We start from the raw sequence: 22,793 nt of genomic DNA on the forward strand, positions 1-22,793 counted from the left end.
GTGTGTGACATGGTTTACAGACTAGCCAGATGTAATTCATAAAACTCAATCATAAATCTATATTAGCATTGGATGTCTATTACTGTTCAGATAGTTTTCTCTTGGAGGCATTTTCTCTTGGTGCTTATGCTTTCTAATGCAGTGTGTTTCTCCTTCTCTAGACAGTTGTGACGTCCCATTGTTGTCCGCACTGCCACTGGCCTCTTTCGAGGGCTCATCACATGCATTTGACAGTCAAGCTCCACACTTTGCCACACTCAAAAGAAAAGATGGTGAGTATGACTCTGCACCAGGAGAGCACACATGCTTTTAGAATCGCTGGTGCCTTCTGACATTTTTATGGTTCGTAATAAGGCTCAGCATCTTACGTGTCCCTAATTTGAGACTGTAGCCAGAGAACATGGATCATTTGCAGCACAATAGCTCTCCGAGGTACATAGATCCTGACGACATGTTCCCCATTCATGGGTCTCTCGGATATTCCTTTACCATAACATTCAAAGTATATGACACTCCAAATCATTTTGCAATAAAAGATGTCCTTCATTCAATTTGTAGTTTAGGATTGTAGTTAAGGTTACTGTCAGGTTGGTGTAATGGGAGTTAAAAGCCAGTGCCTGGGCTTTATGTTAAAGTGGTGCTATTGGTCTGGCTTTATTGGTTTCTTGATTTAGAATGCATAGAAACCACATGCAGTAGGATGTATTCAATATCTCCCAATATGCTCAAAGTGCTCAAAGTGCACATAGTCTATAGGCCTGTACTACTTTAAACAGGCTACGGTATACATTAGAAATATAATACCTAAGGGAATAAATCAGCCCTTTCTATGCGGATACACAGATATACATTATGTATCCCATAATTAAAGCATAAAGGATGAAAGCAGATAGGATGTTAGCTTCTGAAACCATACATGAGCAGTCATGGCACTGGATGGATTTATGTGGTGTAAACAATGTTCTACCGTACCAAAAATACCCATCCATACTGCATCTATTTACATACATGTATATGTATTAGCTGGAATGTGTAAGCCTACGGAAGCAACCTAAATCATGTCACGGACGCATATGTCTCTATTCGAATGGGTTGTTATTCAACTGGTAATCACTCAGGGCTGCACACAGCTCCATGGTCACATATTGGAAATTACAACCGTGTGCATCAACTCTAGTCAAGGAACGAGGCGATCAACAGACACGATGGGAAAACTCCCCTGACTGAGGGGCGTCTGTCTCCATTATGACCTCCACGGCTTAAATGTTCACGCCATCCTGGTGTGATTTCCAGCCACGACCAGCTCTCCGCTGCGCCGGGCGGTAATGAACGGAACAATCCTGTTCCCAGAGGACGCGGCTCCATAAACGGCACTTCCTCCCCTGGCCGTGGCTTGCTGCATTGATATTCCGCCATTGTCGCCTCCAACGGCGCTGTGTCCCAGCCCACAGTGGTTAAGTAATGAACCCTTCTGCCAGAGCCGATCTGTTTCCCTCAGCTCAGTGTGCGCGTAAACCATGGGGGCTGAAAAAAACACATCTTCATGGAGTGCACGTTGGCGCTCCCCGCGGTCTCCTGCTGCTGTCTATAACCCCCCCACCCCCCGTTCAAAAGGAATGGCCGACATGTTAAGTGAGGCCAAGGCGACTCGATTGCAGTGCTTGCCACGCCACAGCTATATACACACAGCAGTGTTTCTCAACGTGGTGTGATACATGGGTGTTTCTCTGCAATGATGCACCTTTGAAGTGTTTATATGTAAATACCTATGTACGTGTAAGGAATGGACCTAGTATGAGATAGGATTTGTATTATCACGGTGCCATAACATAATTTCAACGATTAACACACTTTGCAGAGAAATTTACTTCTATGTGGCCAAATTGCTTTAGCTGACAATGGCTAATTTTTCTCAATGAAAATGGAAAATTCCCTGGTCACATCCTCACATGGGTGTTTGTCTTCTTGGTAATCCTTTGGCCATTCAGACTGTGTTACTATGGTGTGAATGCATACACTCATCAAACACATTTCTCTCTCACATTGGAGAATTCCCTTCAGTGTCCTTCCTAATGCTCTCTCAATGGTGCTTGCAGGAGGAGGTGGCTGGAGCCCTAAGTTGACTGACAGGTACCCGTGGCTGCAGGTGGACCTGCGGGACAGGATGGAGGTGACAGCGGTGGCCACTCAGGGCCGACACGGCAGCTCCGACTGGGTCAGCGGCTACATGCTCCTATTCAGTGACACGGGCCGAGTCTGGAAGCAGTACCGGCAGGAGGACAATGTAGGGGTGAGTTCCTCTGCAGACAGTCCGTCTACCAGAAACATTTTGCTGTTGCACAGCACTATGTATGAGTTTGCCCACTATACATTTTTTCGTATATTGGTATTGTGTATACAATATAATGCATTTCAGCACACTTACATCAGTCGAAAAAGCAAATACTGTACCATATATCATGATTGATTCCAATGTCATTTTGATAATGATATTCAAGCAATATTCAGGTGTACTTGAGGGTGTACTGTGCCTGCTGGTTGAACAAGGTTTGATTCACCATGCCCCTCTCAGATGAGCAGTGACAGCGTGGCCTATTTGAGCAGCGACGTTCGTTTCATCTGGTTACACTGCCTGCGTAGCAGGACTCATGCTGATTATGATCGAAGAGAGTTTGTCTCGTGGCGCTCATTGCCTCATATTGCTGTTGGCAGTTGTTGTATTATTACCACGATGTAAATGTGGTGATAAGCTTTGCAGTTTGAAGTGTGCCCGCTGGGGCAGAGAAATCCCACATGATACTCACATCAGAGGTTATTTTAAGATCACACCCAAGGCCATCCTTGGCCTAAACATAGTATGTGAACAACTCCTTCTTGAATATGGCCAAAATCATTAACCAGGTCATCTAGCGAATAATGAATGCATTGAATTATTAAGGTTGTGATAATTATGACTGCAGTCATTTTTAACCAGTACGGTGTTTTCGCAAGCAGACTGCCATAAAATATGATTTACATACTATTACCACCCATCAGCAGATGTATTTGGAGTTGAAATGCATTCACTTTCCAAGGCCGTTTGGCCCATAGCTGCCGAGAGCAGCTCTAGGAGTACAATCTCACACTACCGACTACACTAGCATGGGCTCCAAAGGGAAGACAATGACATGTCTGAACAAGACATCTGAGTCCTCCATCAGACCAGCACATCTGTGTCTGGGCTCCGTCTCACCCCGGTGCTTGATAAGAGTTGGTTTTAAGCTCCACTTTCATGCTTCTTCTGAGCCACGAACCATGTGGGACCACAGATACTGGAGAACCAAAAGTGCCTTCTTCCTTTCTTTTCAATCTATCTCTTCTTTCTTTTCTTTTCTTTTTCCTCCTTCTCTTCTTCTTCTTGTTCTTCTTCTTCTTCTGGTTCTCCCACCACTCTTTAAATATTCATACTGATGGGTTCATTCTTACTGGCATTTGCCGACAGACATGCCCACACTCATATCCATTCACATTTTTCCCCTAAACCGACCCATACTGCAGGAAATACAAACACACATCGGGGGATAAAGTGGTTTTTCTGAGCCTCAGTATTATTATGGGCATCAGCAAGGGCTTGTGGGATACCTCGGCTGACTGTTACAGAAACCGACTTTCAACTGTGTTTGACCTTGTAATCATTCAGATTACAGACTTGGACAAATACCACCACCCTCCCATGGAAACTGCTGAGATCAGACAATCCAAGAAACACTGAGAGTCATCTCTTACCTTAACCCTCTCAAAATACAAGGATTTTCATCTGCAATTTCTGTCTTTATATTCACTGTTGTCATTGAGGATGCAGTGTCTATGTCTCATGCAGACGCTGTGTCACTGCCAAACCTGAAAACACAGGGTGAAAGTAAGAAGCTGATGTACTGTATGTATGATTTCCTTTACAGTCTTGTCTGAAAAAGACACTGTTTTAATAAATCTACCATTTTAGGAAGATCAACATTCAGGAAACAAAAACGTACAATTGGGTCTGTTGAAATTACTGTTGTTTCTAGGATACAGGTCCTCTACTAACTCTGCAATTAGATACATTTGTGCCATGGCTTGGAAATGCTGAGAGCTATTGCTTTAGTGATTCTGATTATTCTATTCATTAAAGGATGACATTTACCTCGTCATGACAGAACCACTCTATATGCAGCACCAAGGGATTTTGGATACACTGCAATGAGAGGAGTTGTTTTTATACTGTAATGCACCTCTATTTTCATATTTTCAGTAGAACCGTCCCTTTTCTCTGTGCTCAATGAAAAGTCCACAGCCCTGCAGGAGTTTAGGAAAGCTGAGAAAGAGTTGGAGAATTGGAGGGTGAGAGCCTGGCTCATTGAAATGCTCACAGTGATATTGTTTGGATCTCAGGCAACCATGAAAGCCTATGTGTTTCTTTAAGAGAAGGGTTGCATGAAAAATGAAAAAAAAAGAAACTTTGCAAGACTGTACACCCCCACCCCCTAGCACTTAATGTCTTACTTAGCGCCTTCTCGTCTTCTGGACCACCATTTTGTCCTGATGATTTGTTATAATGTGTGTGAAGTGTATTTTCTTGTTTTGCTTTGTAGACCACCATTTTGTGGTATTACCGATTAGTACAAAATGGACTCCGAGTGAAGAGTGTGTCTTAAGCCCTCTCACAGCACTTTTGTTTTTTGCGCCTGGGCCATCTATGGCTCCTTGTGGTGCTTCTGGCTCTCATTATCTTCCGATTGACCACAGAGCCTCTAAATCAGTTTGCGCGCTCCCTCATTTTGCCTGTCTTCCATTACACGGAGGCTTGAGCAGCCCACAGGTAATCGATAAGAAGGCCATTCTCTTTGTTAGATGGGGTTGGCTTAAAGCATGGTCTGTTGCTCCATTTGGATCCCACCCCTGTCTAATTGATGTTGAGTACGTGACTCATTTGACCATAACAGCTGGAACACGAGGAACTGTAATTGGCCGTGGTTATACAGCAGACACAATCCATTTCGTTCTGGCAGCAGAAAGTAGCGCCTCAATTGGAGGAGAGGGGGACTTGGACTGGAGGTGTGGAAATGATGTGAGGTTCCCTGTGGCTTCTCAAGTGGTTGAAAAGAGACGAAACAAAGGGTCCGTGGCGTTTTGTGGGAGGAAGGGTGGGTTTCATCGGAGAAGCTTCTGGTAAAGCAATGATGATTTCACTCCACTTCATTTCCAGAATCTGTGTGGTGTTTGATGTTTTTGTTTATCACACTATTTTAAAAATCATGTGTGTAATATATCCATGACAGGTGTATATATGGCCACATATTATGTATGCATTCTTAATTCATCTTGCAACACCCAGATTTTATATTCTGTTCAAAAGCAATTCTGCTTTTCTTTTACTAGGATGTAAAGGCACCCACTTTTGAAAATATCATGTGGTGTGTTTTGCAATACATCTAATATAACCTGCACACATATTACATGGATGGCCAACCTGCCTGTCTTGTGTAAGCAGCATTTTTATGACATACTGACATATTGGCATATTATAAGTAATGGCATAGTGTTAGTGAGATCAATATCCCCTTTGTATGTCAGGTTGGAGCCTTCATAAATAGTTTTTTTTAATTTCCATGCACTGACCCTAGGCAAAGGACATGACATGTTGGGTGACTGAAGGAATGGTGTGGTTATAAAATTGGGCCTAATTTAAATTTATATCCATAGCTCAGATCACACTAATCTCAGCGATGTATGTTAATAATGTTGATTTTTATTTTGTGTAGCTACATTAGAAGAGGACAACTTATTTATTTATCTATTTATGCGTTTATTTGAAAAGGGACAGTGTATATTGATAAACAATTCCCAGAAAATGTAAAAGCACCAGAATTAGCTTGGTTAGCTAGTTTTCATCCGTTGTCCCTTGGCATGGCATGACAGAGAGATATGGAAATAAAAGAAAGAAATAATAATACAAAATGATATAATTAAAAGAAATAATAAAAAAATTAAAAAAAGGTAAGCAACAGTTTTACAAAACAGTGCAGTTTAAGAAAACAAATTGTAAAAACCAGACAGAGATACAAGGTAAATTCAGAGAATGCAAACCTCCGCCTTGTGACCTTGACCTTTGACCTTGACATCTGAAAATCTAATCAATTATTGCCATTATATTACCCAATCTCCCCACAAAGTTTGATGGAAATCGGTCCATGCGTTTCTGCGTAATCCTGCTAACAAACAAACATACAGAGGCGAAAACATAACCTCCTGGTGGAGGTAACAACAGTGTGACAAAACAGTGCAGTTAAGATAACAAATTGTAAAAACCAGACAGACAAGGTGTTTGACATAAAAAATAAGGTACGGTGTAAGTATTGCAGTGGCCTAATTATGGTTGCAGGTTTGTTTATTTTTTAAGTTAGTTTTTGAACACTAAAATACTGGTGCACTCCCTCACATCAGGGTATTCCAGTAATTAGAGGCGCGTACGGAGAAGACTGTCTGTCCAAACGTACTTTGTCTATACTGTATAACACAGTCTCCCCTGGTGACTTAATGTAGTGTAGTGACTTAATGTAGAGTAAATACTAATATTACCCCATGTAAAATAAATTCTTAACAGAGGAGTTAGATACAAACATAATCACCATTTTAGAGCCTTGTGCTTTACAACGATTTCATTGAGGGGGCCACAGGCATAAAGTACCATTTTAGCCCGTTCAGCTATTTTAAGTGTACAGGTGTAATTTGAAATATTGTGAAGAAGAAGAATTCCCGAATGTCCCCACTGAGCAAGAAAAGAGGAGAGAGAGAGAGGGAGATGGAGTGAGAGCGTGTCACATATCCACATATTTCTGTTTTACAACAGTTGTGGCAAGCCTTGGAGGGATTCTGACTGGTGTAATGATGTGACTATTGAATTGGCTGGCAGTCTATGTTGTACTACATTTGTGTGGATAATGAAATTTACCACTAATGCTCAGTTAAGGGCCAAAGCTAGCATCCGCCATGTCTCTCTCTTTCTCTCTCTCTGTGTGTGTGTGTGTGTGTGTGTGTGTGTGTGTGTGTGTGTGTGTGTGTGTGTGTGTGTGTGTGTGTGTGTGTGTGTGTGTGTGTGTGTGTGTGTGTGTTGAGATCAGCTCTGCAGTCAGCAGTCTGATTGCACGGACTGACCTCAAGGAAGTCAAAGAAGATCCTGGTACTATTATTGTCCACAGTTAAGCTCACCATAAGCATTTTCTCGTGAACATAGAGGAATCACAGCCTTCCATTTTCTTTTTTTTTCTTTTTTGACAGACTGGCAAGAGACCCTATATCTCCAGTTGTAGGGAGCAATTTTGTAGCAGATTGTCAAAAGATACCTCATCACTGATGTGATTGCACATGGGATACTGCAAGTATAGAGCTCTCCCCTCAAGCCTTAGCAACCCATCTAGGTGCGATTGAGCTGCTCCACTTTGCCCCCTCAATCATCAGATAGCGTGCCTTCATATCAGTCAGGCCCTTCCAGCCAGTCAATGCAGCTGATAATGCTGTTTTTTTAGGAGCTCTCTAACACCCAATTCTATCATTCTGACACAGGAGTGATTAAATGTTTATTTTAAATCACTGAATGTGTACTGAGAGTTTTGACATTTGGCTTACGCCTGCAAGTCTTAACAGAGGTTTACGTGTGCTTGACACAAGCCCCAAAACGTGCCTATGCTTATATTTAAGAAGGGATTATGCAATGATATATGACGTGTGCATGGCGGATTGAGTCTTGTAAGGCCCAAAAGAGCATGTTTGTTTTGGGGGGGTTGTTTTGAAATGAAAAGGCATTGCATTCTGTTTTACACATCCACGCAAAAATCATAGCAGATTGAAAACATACAAACAGTCTTATAATATTTTGGATTGGTGATTGAATTTGTAAATAAATAAGACGGATAGCGAGATACTAATCTAAGTCATATTACTCAGTGTACTTCTGGGCTCTTTCCATATAGTTAGGTTATCGTGAAAGAACATGTAGCTCACACAGGTCTTTCATTTTTGCCTGAACATTTTTAAATGTCAAAGGCATAAACAAACTCCTATTCAGCAATGCGCTTTCAGAGCATTTAGATAGAGGGCTGAGATTCCTTCACCTCCTCTTATTTTCCCAAATTTACTTAATGGCCATTAAAGAGTGCCATTTGGTCTGTCTACTTCAAATTGTACAATTATATATACATATATTTTTATATGCCTCCTGCACCTACCCTATAGGCTTGTGCAGAGTGAAGAATATAGGTTGTTTTCATATATATTACCTCAGTAGTTGCAGTTCATATCATTCATCCTGTTACCAAATGATCAAGTGACAAAACCACTTACAGATCAAATATCCATTGTCCACACTTCTTCCCCCTCATGAATGTAAGATATTTACATGAAGTGTTCTGGCGCTATAAATCTCAGTGTATTAATTAAGGCACTGCCACACTTGTTTTCCCCCCATACAGGTAGATCTTTGCATTCATTGTGCTGATGCCAGCAGCCTCTGAAAATTAATTAAGGTGTTGCCAGGTGCCATGTTGGTTCCTCCTGCCAAAAGGTCCAGAGGTATAGCTAATTATTTTAGTTCACACCTTGTATCCCCCCTAAACGGACCCCGCTGGTGGACACCTATGGATAAACTTTTTTTTTTTTTTTCATTATTTCAATCAAGTGTTTTTATTCTGTAGCCCTATAGCTTGCTACAGTGTTCTGTTAGTAAGTGCTGTGTGTCCTGGAATCGTCATGCTGCTGAAACATCTGCTGAGCAGAATTTTGATGCTTTGCCCAAGCTGTCATTCGGAAGAAAAAAAAAACGTTCAGCTTCATATTGAGTTTCTTGACTGCTCCCTCACCACATCCACTCAAACTGAATCAAAGAAATACAGTGTTGGTGTTTCCGTCCGGAATGCACCAAAAAAAAAAAATCAATATATCAATATATAGTGTAAAACCACTAGTGCATTACCATACCATTAGCCTGCCACAAGCAGCACCTTTTCCTGTTTCTAGGAAGTCTTGTTTCTATTTGTCCTGATAACATTTTATCAGAAATCTTTTGTCATAAGACTGGTATAAACTGATGGCATATTTTGATGCCATGACAGTCCATATCCGGTTGTATACAATTTGACAGGTAATTGTCACGACGTCTTTACATAGGTTTCTGCATTTTGGCTCTGTCAAGTCATGAGATATTGACCGTCATGCTGAATTATGACAAGATGTGGCATCAGCCATGACACAGCTCTGACCAGGTTATTACAGTCTTATTTTGGAGGGTCTTTGTGTTCATCATCATAGTGTGCAATCCATTATTTGGGATCTTAGTAAAGGAGAACCTTGAACTTACTTAAGTAAGTGCCTTTATGCAAATATTCCATTCAGGCCTTCAGTATGCTGCAGGATTCCCTTCAACCCTCTGTGCTAATTTGCTGTGGTGAGTGTATGTAGCACAGGGACTGCCTCAATAAGAACATTTGTTTGTGTTAAAACACCTCAAGCCACACTTTCAACATTTGTCATGAAGAAATGGCAAGAGGAACTGATGACAGCATCACAGCGTGTTTGACGGTAGCAGTGCACTCTGTTTGTGTGCTCGTGTTGAAAAGCAGAAGTGAACATAAGGTTGGGCATAAGCTCCAGGCTCTCTTTTGTTGCTCCGCACACCCCCAGCCTCCAACAATAAAACGACAATGTTCCGTGATGAACTCATCACCTGTCACGTCTCCGTTCCCTTTCAGATGTGCGCGCCTGTTTTCTGCTTCATTGAACATTGGTAAATAATACATAGTCTCTGATGGTTGCCAGTGTGCGAGAACACGGCACATCTGAGGCACAAGGGAGGTAGGATGGCGGTGGGGGGGCAGGGGGGTCGGAGCGTTAGCAAAACCCCACGGGAGAGCTCCCCCACCAAGTGTCCCTGCGAACCCGGTCACCGTGGCACCGAGGTACGCTCTATTTTTGACACTCACTCAAGTCTCGCAGGCCCCCAGGAATAAGCACAATCCACATCTTTAAAGGGCGAGTGGAAACTCAGTATCCTCACTGGAACAAATTAAAACAGGGCGGGTTTAGCTACAACTCATCTGTAATATTAACTGCTTTCCATTATGTCAGACAAGAGATCATGGTTAAAGGTGTTGGCCCTATCGTGGGGGGTATGGCAATATCTACACTGAAAAGTAGGGGAAAAAAGGGATTGTCTAATTTACTAAACCACACTACAATTCAATTTCAAATCAGAAAGCACTCTTCAAGTTATCCAACTAAATCATGTAAGATGAGAAAAAAAAGTCAGTTCACAACCAGGAAGGCAAGTGGTCACATGGGGTCTCTGCAGAACCTTGCTGGCACCACTTCCTTGTTAAATATATTACCTTAAGCATTTGCAAGAGGGTTGAAATAATCAAGCTTTGTCATTGGTGTTTCTAAAAGTATTCATATGTATTTGTTAATGTTAGATGTTGTTAAAAACAAGACATGTTTTATGCTTTTGCCTTGAAATGTACCATGCTTAAATCCCACCATGAGAACATCAGATATTGATAAAGCTCAGGATTTAAGTGGTTTCTTTTGTTTCCTAATGTAATGAATGCTTCTGAATATGCTTCTCAGGCACGTCTTATTCAGGGACTTTTCATTATTTTCTATGCAAACCCTGGGCTCAGCATGTGCCTGCTTATCAAGATGCATAATGTTAAAGTTACATGATCTAAAAAAGAAATATTTAGTACCTCTTTCAACTTAATTAAAACAATTTCATCGGAAAAAATCTGTCTGTTTTACACACGGGCATAAATACATTTAGTAAACTGGAAGAGAAATTCTGTGTTGATTTAACACATTTCATTCGTGCGTTACCGATGTCCACATTACAATATCATCATTAACTCATCCACATTTTCTATCATAACATTGAGACAGGAACTCTCACTTTAAAAGGTAAGGAAAGTGCTTTAGGAATAGAAATGTGCCCTGAATGGTGGATTGTTTGTTTGCTTCGATTGGGTTCCTTTGTGACGTTTTCACCCCTGTCGGATCCTCCTTTCCCCCTTGTCCTTGTGCAGAGAGTCTGTGGGGCTTGGTATGCATGTGAGCTCACTCAGGGGTGGGCCGTGCATACGTTCACGCTGATGAAACAGCCCACGGGGAGCAAGGAAACACGTAGCAAAGAGAGGGGTAGGGAAGCACGGAGGAGGAGGGAGAAGGAGGGAGGCGGCCCTAATGAACACGACTGCCACCATTCATCAGTCGATACAGGAATAAAAATAATGAAGTCACAGAGGGGTAGCGGAGATGTTTATGTGGACAGTGTCTAACCTGGGCCCCTCAGATCCAGCGGGAGGTCTCCGGCCCCCTCAGGGCCCGCAGCCTTTCTTGTATTATGCAGCAAACTACGTAATTGGGAGGATGGAGCCCTACTGCCATTATTTTTGCCCCCTCCCCTTTCCGTCACAGAAAAAAAAACAAGTCATTGTGGGACAGGATGTTGTTTCTTCTGGGACTTTAAAATAGACCCTGTTGACGAAGGATGATGCTCTCACATGATGCAATGTGACGAGAGCTATTATCGATTGAGGCGGAAAAAGAAGAATAGAAATGGGTCCACTTTGGAGGCTTTGGGAGGGCCCATGTGAGCAACAGGGACATGGTCTCAGCGCGCAGAGATGCTCCTCTTAATCACACTCAACACATTCATGTCTTGCTCTGCATAAAAGACAATGATGCGGTGTCAGGGAAACAAGAAATTGCAGTTGTCATTAGCTTCCGTTACATTTGTGCAAATGCTTTTCAATATATGTGTGAAAATTTCTATATTTGAGCCTAACTTGATTATTGAAGTGTCCAGGGATTTTGAAATGTTTTCCTAGTTTCATATTATACCTCTTGTTAAGAATTCATATTGTTTTTGTTTCCCATGTTTAACTATTCTATACCATATGACCCACTTGGTAGAAGTATTATGTTAAAGATATCTTCTACAAAAAAGTATGTTAAAGATATCTTCTACAATATCGTAAATGTTGATAACAATACCATGGTTGCCATGCAATAAAACTAAACAAACCTTCCTAGCAAGAACCTTGTCCATATTTTGAGCGCACATAATGTTTTGAAAAAGTGCACTTCAACTATCAATAACAATTTAAACAGACTTACTGAATTCAAAATCACACATATTGCTTTAGCTTGAAGGTTACCACCACAGGCGTTTTGCTCTTCAGGCCCGAAAAGCATCCATGCTCTTGAGACTTGTGATTACTTTTTTGCTTGGTCTACATCAACATTGAGGATTATGTTCCAGGTAGTCACTGGAGATGGCCAACGCATTGTCTACAAGCTCAGCCCACTCAAACATGCCTGTTTTAGCCCCGCGCTTCAGTGTAATCAATAGAAGTCATTTCACAGGGCTTGCAAGCCTCTCTCCCACCATTTTCTCCAAAATATTACGCGCTGAAAATTGCAAATAGCAACATGGCACGTACGAATTATAAGATGGGTGTTCGCCAGTGGCTTGCTGGCTTACAAAGCCAAAACAATTACATTTTTTTGTTTACTTTGTTTAACGGGATCCCTGTGAAGAGATTTCTGTTAGATGTGTTTTTCTCTGAACTCCCCAACCACATCAATACCGTTTATTATTGTTATTATTTTTCTGTGTGTAATACAATAATGTTTCTTCAAGTGGTCAGCAGATAGGACGATACAAACATACCGACACTATGCCTATAAACCCCGTTTGTGAAGTGAAAAGAGTTAAAATTATCAGCCATATAGAGAGGGAGTGAATCAGCCTCGCCTTCTTTTCTCCCGGTTCTCAGTGGTGAGTAAACCAAGACAGACGGATGAGAGGGAGGGTGTGAAAGTTGCGTTGTTTTGTTTGAAAGTTGCATTGTTTTGTTTAAAAGTCGCCGATAACAACTGACAACAATACCACACACAGTGTCTTTTCTCGTTGTCTGCCGAGGACCGCTTTCGTTTGCGTGGAAACAAAGTAGCCATTCTCTCTCCAAACAGCTCCTCACGTCCTCAAGTCCGTCTGACTCACTCCTCGGGCCATGTGTTGTTATGCATTTGCTCTCAAATGCCACTCACATCTCTTCTGTTTACTGAGTCATTACCTAATTACGGTTACATTATTAGGAGAAACTCAGTGAGAGGCTCTGACATTTGAACCTGTTGTGCCCTCCCCCCCACTCCCCCACAACCCCGAACTCTAGCTTAGTGTTTTGTGAATGCATGCATAAAAAATCACCACACTCAATTCACTGTTCCTGTCAATCCCTATCAGTCCAACATATCTACATTGTGGTAAGGGATGTGTGTGTGTACATTTAACAGCATGTTGTCAGCAGCAGTGGAGTCTGTTTGCATTGTACACTGACATGCATGATCGCTGATCGGGACGGGATAGTATTAAATGGAAGCAAAATGCCTGAGGGACTAGAGCCGACCTCAAGGCTTGATGTCGCTCTTGCTGTTTCTTCAGGGTTCTTCTACTCTGACATGTGCTGTGTGTTTCTCCTCTTTTTTCTTCCTGTGTGTTCCCCCCAGAGGTTTGTGGGTAATGTGGATGCAGACGGCGTGGTCCACTACAAGCTCCCACACCCTATCAGGACCCGCTTCCTGCGCTTCATTCCACTGGAGTGGAACTCCAGCGGCTGGGTGGGGCTCCGAGCCGAGGTCTACGGCTGCACCTACAGTGAGTGCATGTGTTTGTGAGATTGGGTGGGGGGGTGGGGGGGCTGGAAGAAGAGGGAAGTACCTTCCAGAAAGGTCAGGCCTGACGGTGCAGGAGAGACTGTGTGATACGGAATATGCCACGTATGGGAGGTTTTTATTCTCCAGGATGAAATAGACACAGAAGGGCTGCCATTTGGGTGTCCTTGGGTTGCTTGCGTATAATCAGAAAGGATCTGTGCTTCTCCAAATGGAATTCTAATAACAGTGTAATGTTGTGAGATTGCATCAGAACACCCAGCAATGTGTTAATGCATAACAATGCAGAAGGAAAGGGCAAAGTAAATTGTTTCTGTCGGTCTTTTAATTCATAACTGCTTATGGTAGGTTTGCGCCCCCAAGAAAATATGACACTAATGATTTCCGCAGTGATACAGGCCAGGTGCTATGTCTAACCATTTATGATTAAAGCAACTGCTGACCGTATGCAATTCCTCTAATAGAGAGGAATGATGACATTACGGCTAGCGCAGGAGTCAGCCTTTTGTCAGGCTGATGCTAAATAAATAAACGTGAGTCACTAATGACGCCTTTGCGAGCACACCAAAGCACGACTAAATGGATCAGTCCAAGACATGCCGCACTGTAAAAGACATTATAATTATCCCTTAGTGAGCACTTTCATAATGCCCAACAGTTCCACAGCATGATCCGGTATTAATGTTGGATGAATGTGTGCTCTGCTAATAAATGCTGCATGAGGAGCGCCTCGGCTCTGTTCGGGGTGGGGAATTAGGAGTGAAATGTGCTCTGCTCCCTCGTATAGCAGCGAATAAAAGAAACCATTATGAATCTGTACTCTCAAGAAGATAGTAACAAGACAAGTGCCCAGATTTATAAATGCTAAGATACAGCTGGACAAGCTATCTACACGGTGTGGTCTTCCTAATAGTATAAACTTTACCCCATTCTACAAACTGGTCGCAGTTCAGTTCAGTGACTTTCGTGATCACAAGTAACAAACTAATCACATTTACGAAACCTGCTCTAATTTAAGTAGTGATTCACACAAGTACTCTCCAAAAGCTTAGGCCCTGCAGATTTACAGCAGGCTGACATTCTTAAATTCTGCTGAATTATTCCAAAAGGATTAAATGCTACATATTCAAATGTTGAAAATGATTCAAAAGGGGAAAGGGTGGGGAAACGTTGCCTTAAAATATTTTAAGGAATGTTTCAACAGAAAAAGAGAGGAAAGATTGAAAACTGGATGGTAAACAGTATTACAGTGGAAGTATATTACTGTAAGTAAGGATAAGTACATCTTGTCTAGAGACTGCGTCTGTGGTTGAATATTCATATTCAGCCTCCAAACTGTCACGTGATGTAGACTTGAACTATGCTTTTTAATGCGAGTTCTCTTTAAAGTGTTTTATTTTGAATTATTTAATTTCCTTTAATAATTTAACAATTGTTTTTCTGTTGTTTTTGTAATTGTATTTGTATTTTTATTGTAGTGAAGTGAACTTGGGTGTGTTATTACTGGTTGCTACACTGTATGTCATAACTTTGAAAACAATCATCCTTGGGCTGCTCATTTATGATGTGTTGGTTTTTTCTGTTTGCATTATGTGTGTGTGTGTGTGTGTGTGTGTGTGTGTGTGTGTGTGTGTGTGTGTGTGTGTGTGTGTGTGTGTGTGTGTGTGTGTGTGTGTGTGTGTTGTGTTTTATGTTTGTGTTCGTGTTTATGTTTGTGTGTATGTTTGTGTCATAGATGACAGGCCCTTAACACATTATATAAATATCCAAGAGAACTCTGGGCACAGTCATGCCTTTGATTTGTTGTAAATGTAAGCAGTGTTTGAACAACTTTCACAAACATGTCAGTTTTCTCCCTCTCCTCTCAAAGCTGAATTCGGCACGAGTTCCTGCAAATCCTCCTCTTGCCAAGTATTGGAATAGCAGGTGCATGTAGGAGATTGCATTATTCATGCAGACAGCCTTACCTTACACAGTACGAATCCCATCAAAATATTATATATTCAGCTTTAAAAAAAAAAAAAAAAAATGTCTCTTAACAGTTCAAGTTTGGGTTAGCCAAAAAACTGAAAGGAGACTCCCAAGTTGGGTAAGCCAAGCCAAGTTGGGTATGACAGTGATAAGAATGATCTTAGCATCACACAGCAGTGAGTTTACATAGGAACATCCAGGACAGACTCTTATTCATAGCAACATACCAGTTAAAGAGAATACAATGAGGGGATATGTGGAGAACCGCTGCACAGTTTACAGATTAGCATTGCATTGCATTGCTATGTACTGACAAGAGATTAACAGCGTCTAGAAGGGAAAAAGTATCTGGGGTGCTCAGTGGGTTCCTTCAGTCAGTGAACATCTTGTCGTTGACCTACACAGAGTCCTACGTGGCAGACTTTGACGGCAGAAGCTCCCTGCTCTACCGGTTCAACCAGAAGTCCATGAGCACGGCCAAAGATGTGATCTCGCTGCGCTTCAAGAGCCGGCAGGCGGAGGGGGTGCTGCTTCACGGGGAGGGCCAGAGGGGCGACTACATCACCCTGGAGCTGCACCGTGGGAAGCTGGCCCTGCACCTCAACCTGGGTGAGACACGTAACCAGTATTGGGAGGGTTACTTTCAAAATGTTATTCCACTACAATTTACAGAATGTTTGTCCTAAAATGGAATGCGTTACGTATTTACAAAAGGTGATTAAGGTGGGTAACATATTCTAAATATTTAGGATTACATCAGCATTGTCTTGCTTTGTAATAACTGTGGATGAAACATTGAGATTGTAAAGCCCACCACCACCACCACTACCACCAACCCCATAACCCCAACAATCCATGACCCCGAATGCAGTAATGTTTTATTATTATCATTATAATTATTATTATTATTATTTGCTATTTTAAACTGGCCTATGGGTAGCCTGACGATGTCATACTCATAATTTTAGTCAGAATATGAGTCTGATACTGACCCATTGGGCTGTGATTATGGGGTGTGTTTCAACGAACCAGGGGGAAAAAATGCATCTTCGCTCAATTGGATACCTAGAACCAATCAGAGCAACCTAGTATGACCATCTGATACATTAAAACTTTAACCTGATCCCGTAGGAAGGAAGGCAAAAACATAAATTTGATCGACAAATGCCTTGATCGCGTTTCTCTGTTCCTCTTTCAAAATGAATGCGCTGTCAATATCTGTTGAGATATGCCTGCTCACGTTACTTATTAGCAGCAAGGCTAGCTAGCTACTATGTGTTTCAATGGATTTTTGGTGTAAGCGTTAGCAATGACCTAACAATAATGGTCTAGAGCGCTTCTGTTAGGACATACAATCCTCGGCAACATTCGTGTCGCATATACACAACTAACCGAGTCAATGTAGACATAAAAAAGTCATGTAGATAGCATAATTCACATAAAATATGTCCCACTAACAGGCTCCCGATACGCCGCCATCTTGGGAGGATTTCGAATCTACCGCTTGATCATCTGTCCATCATCGTATAAAGCCCGCCCTGACAATTTGATTGGTACGGTATAATCTGACCGATGATACTCTCTCCCAACTAGCACAGAGCCAGACCGAACTTCCCAGACCAAACATTTTGTGGGCGGGGTTCGGGCTGGTATCCAGGCTAGCCTATGAGCCCATTAAATATTATTAACATAATTTGTAATAAAGAACCTACAACAGTGCTGTTTTCCCTGCACATCAATTCATTATACAGATAACAAAGCCCAAATAACCTACAGATTTTTTAATTATTGTAATTTTTACCACCTATCAGAAGGGGAAGATACATTTGCTGCATTTTTGTCCAAACACCTAGACCCATGACTGGACTGCAATGTGCTGGCTGGATATATTGGCCTACAACATGATTTTACAATCCCAACACAAAAAAAGATTTTTTTGGTCTATTATAACCTAGGAGAGACAGAGAGCCTGAGAGATGAACCTGAAAAGCTTTTTCACAGTGTAGATCAATCAGACTTTATTTAAAATTATTGGTCAGCAGGAAATGATGCAGTGAATGAAGAGGTCAAGGCACAATTTATATGGTTGCATGGCTTTGTTGCTCAGTATCGCTTGGCACGTGGCACACACTGACTTTGGAAGGAATCTGTCGCTGGAAATACAATTATATTTTAAACAAGACGGGTCATAATTATGAGTCAATGTTCTTTTCCCCTGGTTCTTTGTTTAAATGTGCATCATCAGTTGCTGGCTGTTTCCTTTTAAAGGCTTCCAGACTTGAACATCCAGACAAGTGACCATTGTCAGCACTCTCTAAGCCTTGGCTGGGGCCACCTCGTCTTCTCTCCTGTTGCGCTTGTTCTGAGACGTGTGTAAACCTCTGTGATGTTTTGTTTTTTTATTCTGGACACCTGCTGAATTGCCCTCTGTCTGTGCCATTGACAGAGAGAGTGGAACAAAAATGCTGAAAATTATGTTGGCTTGGCTGCCTCATAACAGAAGTGGGAATCGCTTGATGTCTAGAACCACACAGATGAAATGGACTTTCCATTAATGGAATCGTTGGTAAAAAAAAAAAAAAAAAAAATCTGGATGGCATTTAATGGCAATGGGCAATGGGCAAACAAATTAGTTTAGCTTTGCTTTGAACACCCCATGACTGAACAATAACTCAGGAGGCAGGTATAAAATGCTACAAAGCCAGAGGTTCAGTCTAGGGGGGCGGGGACCTGATGAGTGACAGGAGCACCAAGCATTGACTGTGGTGGTCGCAGGGCTCTGTGGACTGGCTGCTCCCTCATCACGGACCGGTGTGATATTGAGAAACGCTGTCCTATGGGAAATGCTGGAAATCACGAAACCACAAAAATCATTAAAAAGATGTATTTTAGAATGTCTCCTATTGTTTTGGCAAGTAACCGTATAATAAGCGGGATAATGTATAGTCCGGCGGTTATTATTGTAAAATAAATCCCTTCAGGCTGAAACAAGTCCTCTCCTGTTCATCCCGTCGGGACGTATTTTTCGATTATAAGATATAGGGCTGTCATAGGGCAAGTTATCAGGATCAAGCATTGACTTTTTAAGACATGGTTTGATGATAGATGTCTTGAATGATTGTGAAACATATCCTGACATCAGAGGGTTATTTATTATTCAAAGTAAATGGCCACCAATTAGAGGCAGTGTGTTCTTAAAAAAGCAGATTTGTAGGGACAGGGTGTAATAGGCATGTTGAGGATTTTGATGAGGATAACAGGGAGGTAAGTTCTGGAATGTCAACCATTTTCTTTCATGTCTTGGTCTGGTTTCTTTAAGTGCTCGAGCCTTTTCTGTTTTCTTATCACTAGGCCAATAGTATGGTTACCATGATGTGTGAGTGCATTCACATTTAGAGAAAAAAATTAATCAATCATGTTGATCATTTTCAATGATCATGTTGATCATTTTCAATCTCCATATTGATATTGGAATCTCCCTGTATAAGCACTTTATCAGTCTTAACTGCTGAGGTGGATAGGAAATCAGAGAACTCTGATGTCGGTGTAGGGGCCTGGGGTCATGTATAGTGGCACTGCCTGAGTACATTTCCAATCTGGATAAAGATTAAGAAGAACCTCAAAGGAATTAAACTTGAATTTGGGCCTAACAGAGATATATAGGTTAGAGTTGTAGATTGATGCTACTCCACCCCATCGGCCTGTATGGCATATGACAGTTAGAATGGCTTGGGGGAGTTGATTCATTCAAAGCTATATATTCTTCTGGTTTTAACAATGTTTCAGTCAAACACAGTATATCGTATATTTGATTATCAACTATAAATTCATCAATCTGTGGACTTGTTATTCATGTTAGCAATATTAAGGAGACACACTTGAATGTATACTAAATCCAAATGTATAGGTTTTTGTTTGATTGGTATCGTTTTTTATCTTTATCAGATTTTTTCTATGGTTTATTCCCCTGCTGGGGTGATTTGGAATTGATTGGTTAAGCATTCTGGGCTTGGACACCCTGTGTATGTGGCTTTGTGTGGGCAGCTGCGGGGCAAGATCTGTGTGGGATGGTATTTCTGTCTCCTAGACTTAACTCTGGCTCCTCAGAAAACCTGCTACGGTTAAGTGAAGTGTCAGTTTTCTTAAAAACGAGAGCAGCTCCTTTCCGTGAGGGATGACTGCCATCTCTCTCCAAAAGTCCAGGCCTCACCCAAAATGTTTTTCAATTGTCTTTGAAGCCTGTGTTTTTAAATGGACAGCCAACGGTTGAGTCACAATAATAATAATATTCTAAAATTTCGTCACCACAGCTATTGGATATGGGACCAGAACAACAGAGTCTGAGAGAGTGTTGTGTACCCGTAAGCCGAACACTGAGCCGTAACCGGACATCATAGGTGCCAGCGTGGAAAACAATCTTAGCAAGTATCTATGTTTAGCATTAGCCAGAACTTGAAGTTTTAATCAAAATAAAGTGTCTACAAAACGCACTATAAGGTGCTAACTATAGCACCCTTATGGAAAATCATTACCATTAACAGTGTAATACCTTGTGAGTGTGGGCATGTTGGTTTTGCATTACTGGCAGGTACTGGCAGAAGTGCATGTGGATGTTGTGAGAGTCCTACCTAAAACAAGCACCTCTTAAAACATGTGCATGTATAAACATTCATTAGTGTAGCAGCTGGACAAGTTTGAAAGGCTTCCATTTATCTACTCTTTTGTGCATTTCTGATGTGTATCTTCGTTGATGGGGAACCACACACTCGCTTAAGAGCACGTGTTTTAAATGTCGCACTATGACCTAGACTGTTAACTGCACTTGCACTGTTGTTGTGAAGTCACAGTGAAATGAAGAGAGTAAATGCAACATGTAATATTTCATCACAAGCCTGCAGACACTGACCCTTAAAATGAACCCATTCCCATGACAGGCTCCTAGCTAATGACCCTATGTTCAGGCACTCTTCAACCTTCACCCTAAAGAAATCTGGTTAAACTCTACTATCATTTTTTTTGTGTATGGTGTTATGAATGGAACTAGGAGGACACGCAGACCTCTGCTTAGGCCAATCACGCAACGTTAACATAAGTGTATCTACATCTGTGGATCCACCCAGTGATTCAGATCCACTAATGGGTCCCTCCTTGGCCCCATGCTACTCCAAATTTCATGAAAATTGTGTCTGTTGTTCTTGCGTAATCCTGTTTACAGATAAACAAACATATCCTCTGCAATTAGCATGCTTGAAAATCCCCATACAGAAATATGTGTTACTGTTGCAAGAGACTGGTTGTCTTCTCTGACTTGATATCTCTGTCTGTTTCTGCCCCTTTGGCCTTGTGGGCCTCTGGCTCCTCCAGATGACATCAGGGTCAGGACCAGTGGAGCCCGCGAGGCGGTCACTCTCGGCAGCCTGTTGGATGACCAGCACTGGCACTCGGTGCTCATCGAACGCTTCAACAAGCAAGTGAACTTCACACTGGACCGCCACACACAGCACTTCCGCACCAGAGGAGGCGGGGACACGCTAGAAGTGGATTACGAGGTAGATGTCACCTTCTCCCCACCCGTCAATATCTTAGGCTTTAATTTTAAGTCATTAAATAACCGTATTGCCCAACTGAATCTTAAGCCAATTTGAACAAATTAGTTTTAAATATATGTCTGTGTGTTTGCCTTGTTTACTATGCGGTAAGGCATTACCTCGGGTTTTATCTTTTTAAAGCTGAGCTTTGGAGGAATACCACTGCCTGGAAAACCCGGAACATTCCTGAGAAGAAACTTCCATGGCTGCATGGAAAATCTGTACTACAACGGAGTTAACATAATCGATCTGGCCAAGAGACGCAAGCCACAGATGTACAGTGTGGTAAGGTCTCTCCTCACTGCTTTGCTTGCATGCATGTGTGTATGTGTGCACTTGTGTCTGGAATGTTTTGGTATCCAAACACAGACATGTGGTTGTGCTTACTAACTTACCCACTTGCTGGGCAGGGTCAAAACATTAGCCTGGTACCATCCTCATCTCTGCCAAAAAACAAACAAAACAGCCATCACAGTTCAGATTTCCATATTTCATGTTGCTGTGAATATGTATGCTTCTGTATTTTAATGAGGAACACTGCCTCCCAGTCAAGGTCAGCACTGAGATATATTACAGTGGCTAGACCTCCCAGAGATGTCAATGGCATGTGTAATTCCAAATGAAGCCTCTTCATTGATGCGAACTCTGGTGAACATTGGAGTTCAATGCGCTTGAAGCCTGCAGCACCAGAGGCTCAATTGTAATGAACTGCGCTGTTCAGACAGACTCCGTGGTGACCTGACGCCAGTGACGCCAATACCATAATAGCATCCAGGCTGCGGTAGTTTCGGCGCCCGGAGTGGAATGTTAAACTGATAAATTGGCTTGCACCAAAGAGGTGGTCCCAAGGAGATCAACAGTTTTCTATTTCTTTTTTTTTTTTTTACGCTGCAAGTCACAATTACTCTTAATGGTGTTGACTGTCATTGAGAAGGATTTCTCCTGTATAAAAGGTAGGCTAATCTATGGCCTTCCAGGGAGCGTGAATTATTCACATATCCTCCAAGCATAATTGCGACACTGATGTAAGACTGTGCTCTCTCTGTGAGCTTATTTATCTCGGATCAAGGTTCAACGGACAAATTTAGTGGTGTCCTGGGCATTAGCTGTTATAAATTGTTTTCAGGGTTTTGCCTTATCTCTCATTGCGCCCTCTAAGAGATAGTTTACAAAGCAGCAGATGATATTCATTATTGTTATATAGTTCATATATAATTCTAAGTGACAGATTCTAGAAAAAATACTGAAATGACTACCCAGCCAAACACAAAAAAAAATCTATTTGGCAAGTTCATCTGCTGCAGCATGAAACACTGACCACCTCAAAATGGGGTAAATATTTTGGTCCTGATAGCTCAGATACTGAAATTGAACAACATCCCAGACTGTGCACATAAATACCGTCAATAAAGTACACTAAAACCACTTTATACTGCCTCTGGAAGTATGTGGGTTGAGCGTAGGTGAAAATGGAGTCAGCCCAAGTTAAATCAC

At 41.8% G+C, this 22,793-nt stretch overlaps 1 protein-coding gene across 1 annotated transcript in view; it reads left to right on the plus strand.

The window, feature by feature from the left end:
* Positions 1 to 220: 220 nt before the first annotated feature.
* The window catches only part of cntnap5a (contactin associated protein family member 5a), a gene marked incomplete at its 3' end in the record, with an annotated part of 48,414 nt that continues 25,841 nt past the window's right edge, over positions 221 to 22,793 (plus strand). The window contains exons 1-6 of the mRNA XM_080839717.1: positions 221 to 272; positions 2,097 to 2,290; positions 13,576 to 13,723; positions 16,117 to 16,320; positions 21,076 to 21,260; positions 21,441 to 21,584. Of these exons, the coding sequence (XP_080695843.1) occupies positions 2,165 to 2,290; positions 13,576 to 13,723; positions 16,117 to 16,320; positions 21,076 to 21,260; positions 21,441 to 21,584 (807 nt within the window). The 5' untranslated portion in view covers positions 221 to 272; positions 2,097 to 2,164. The remainder of the gene's footprint in view (positions 273 to 2,096; positions 2,291 to 13,575; positions 13,724 to 16,116; positions 16,321 to 21,075; positions 21,261 to 21,440; positions 21,585 to 22,793) is intronic.

The sequence above is a fragment of the Sprattus sprattus genome (genome assembly GCF_963457725.1).
Source record: "Sprattus sprattus genome assembly, chromosome: 5".
Classification (NCBI taxonomy): Eukaryota; Metazoa; Chordata; class Actinopteri; order Clupeiformes; family Clupeidae; genus Sprattus; species Sprattus sprattus.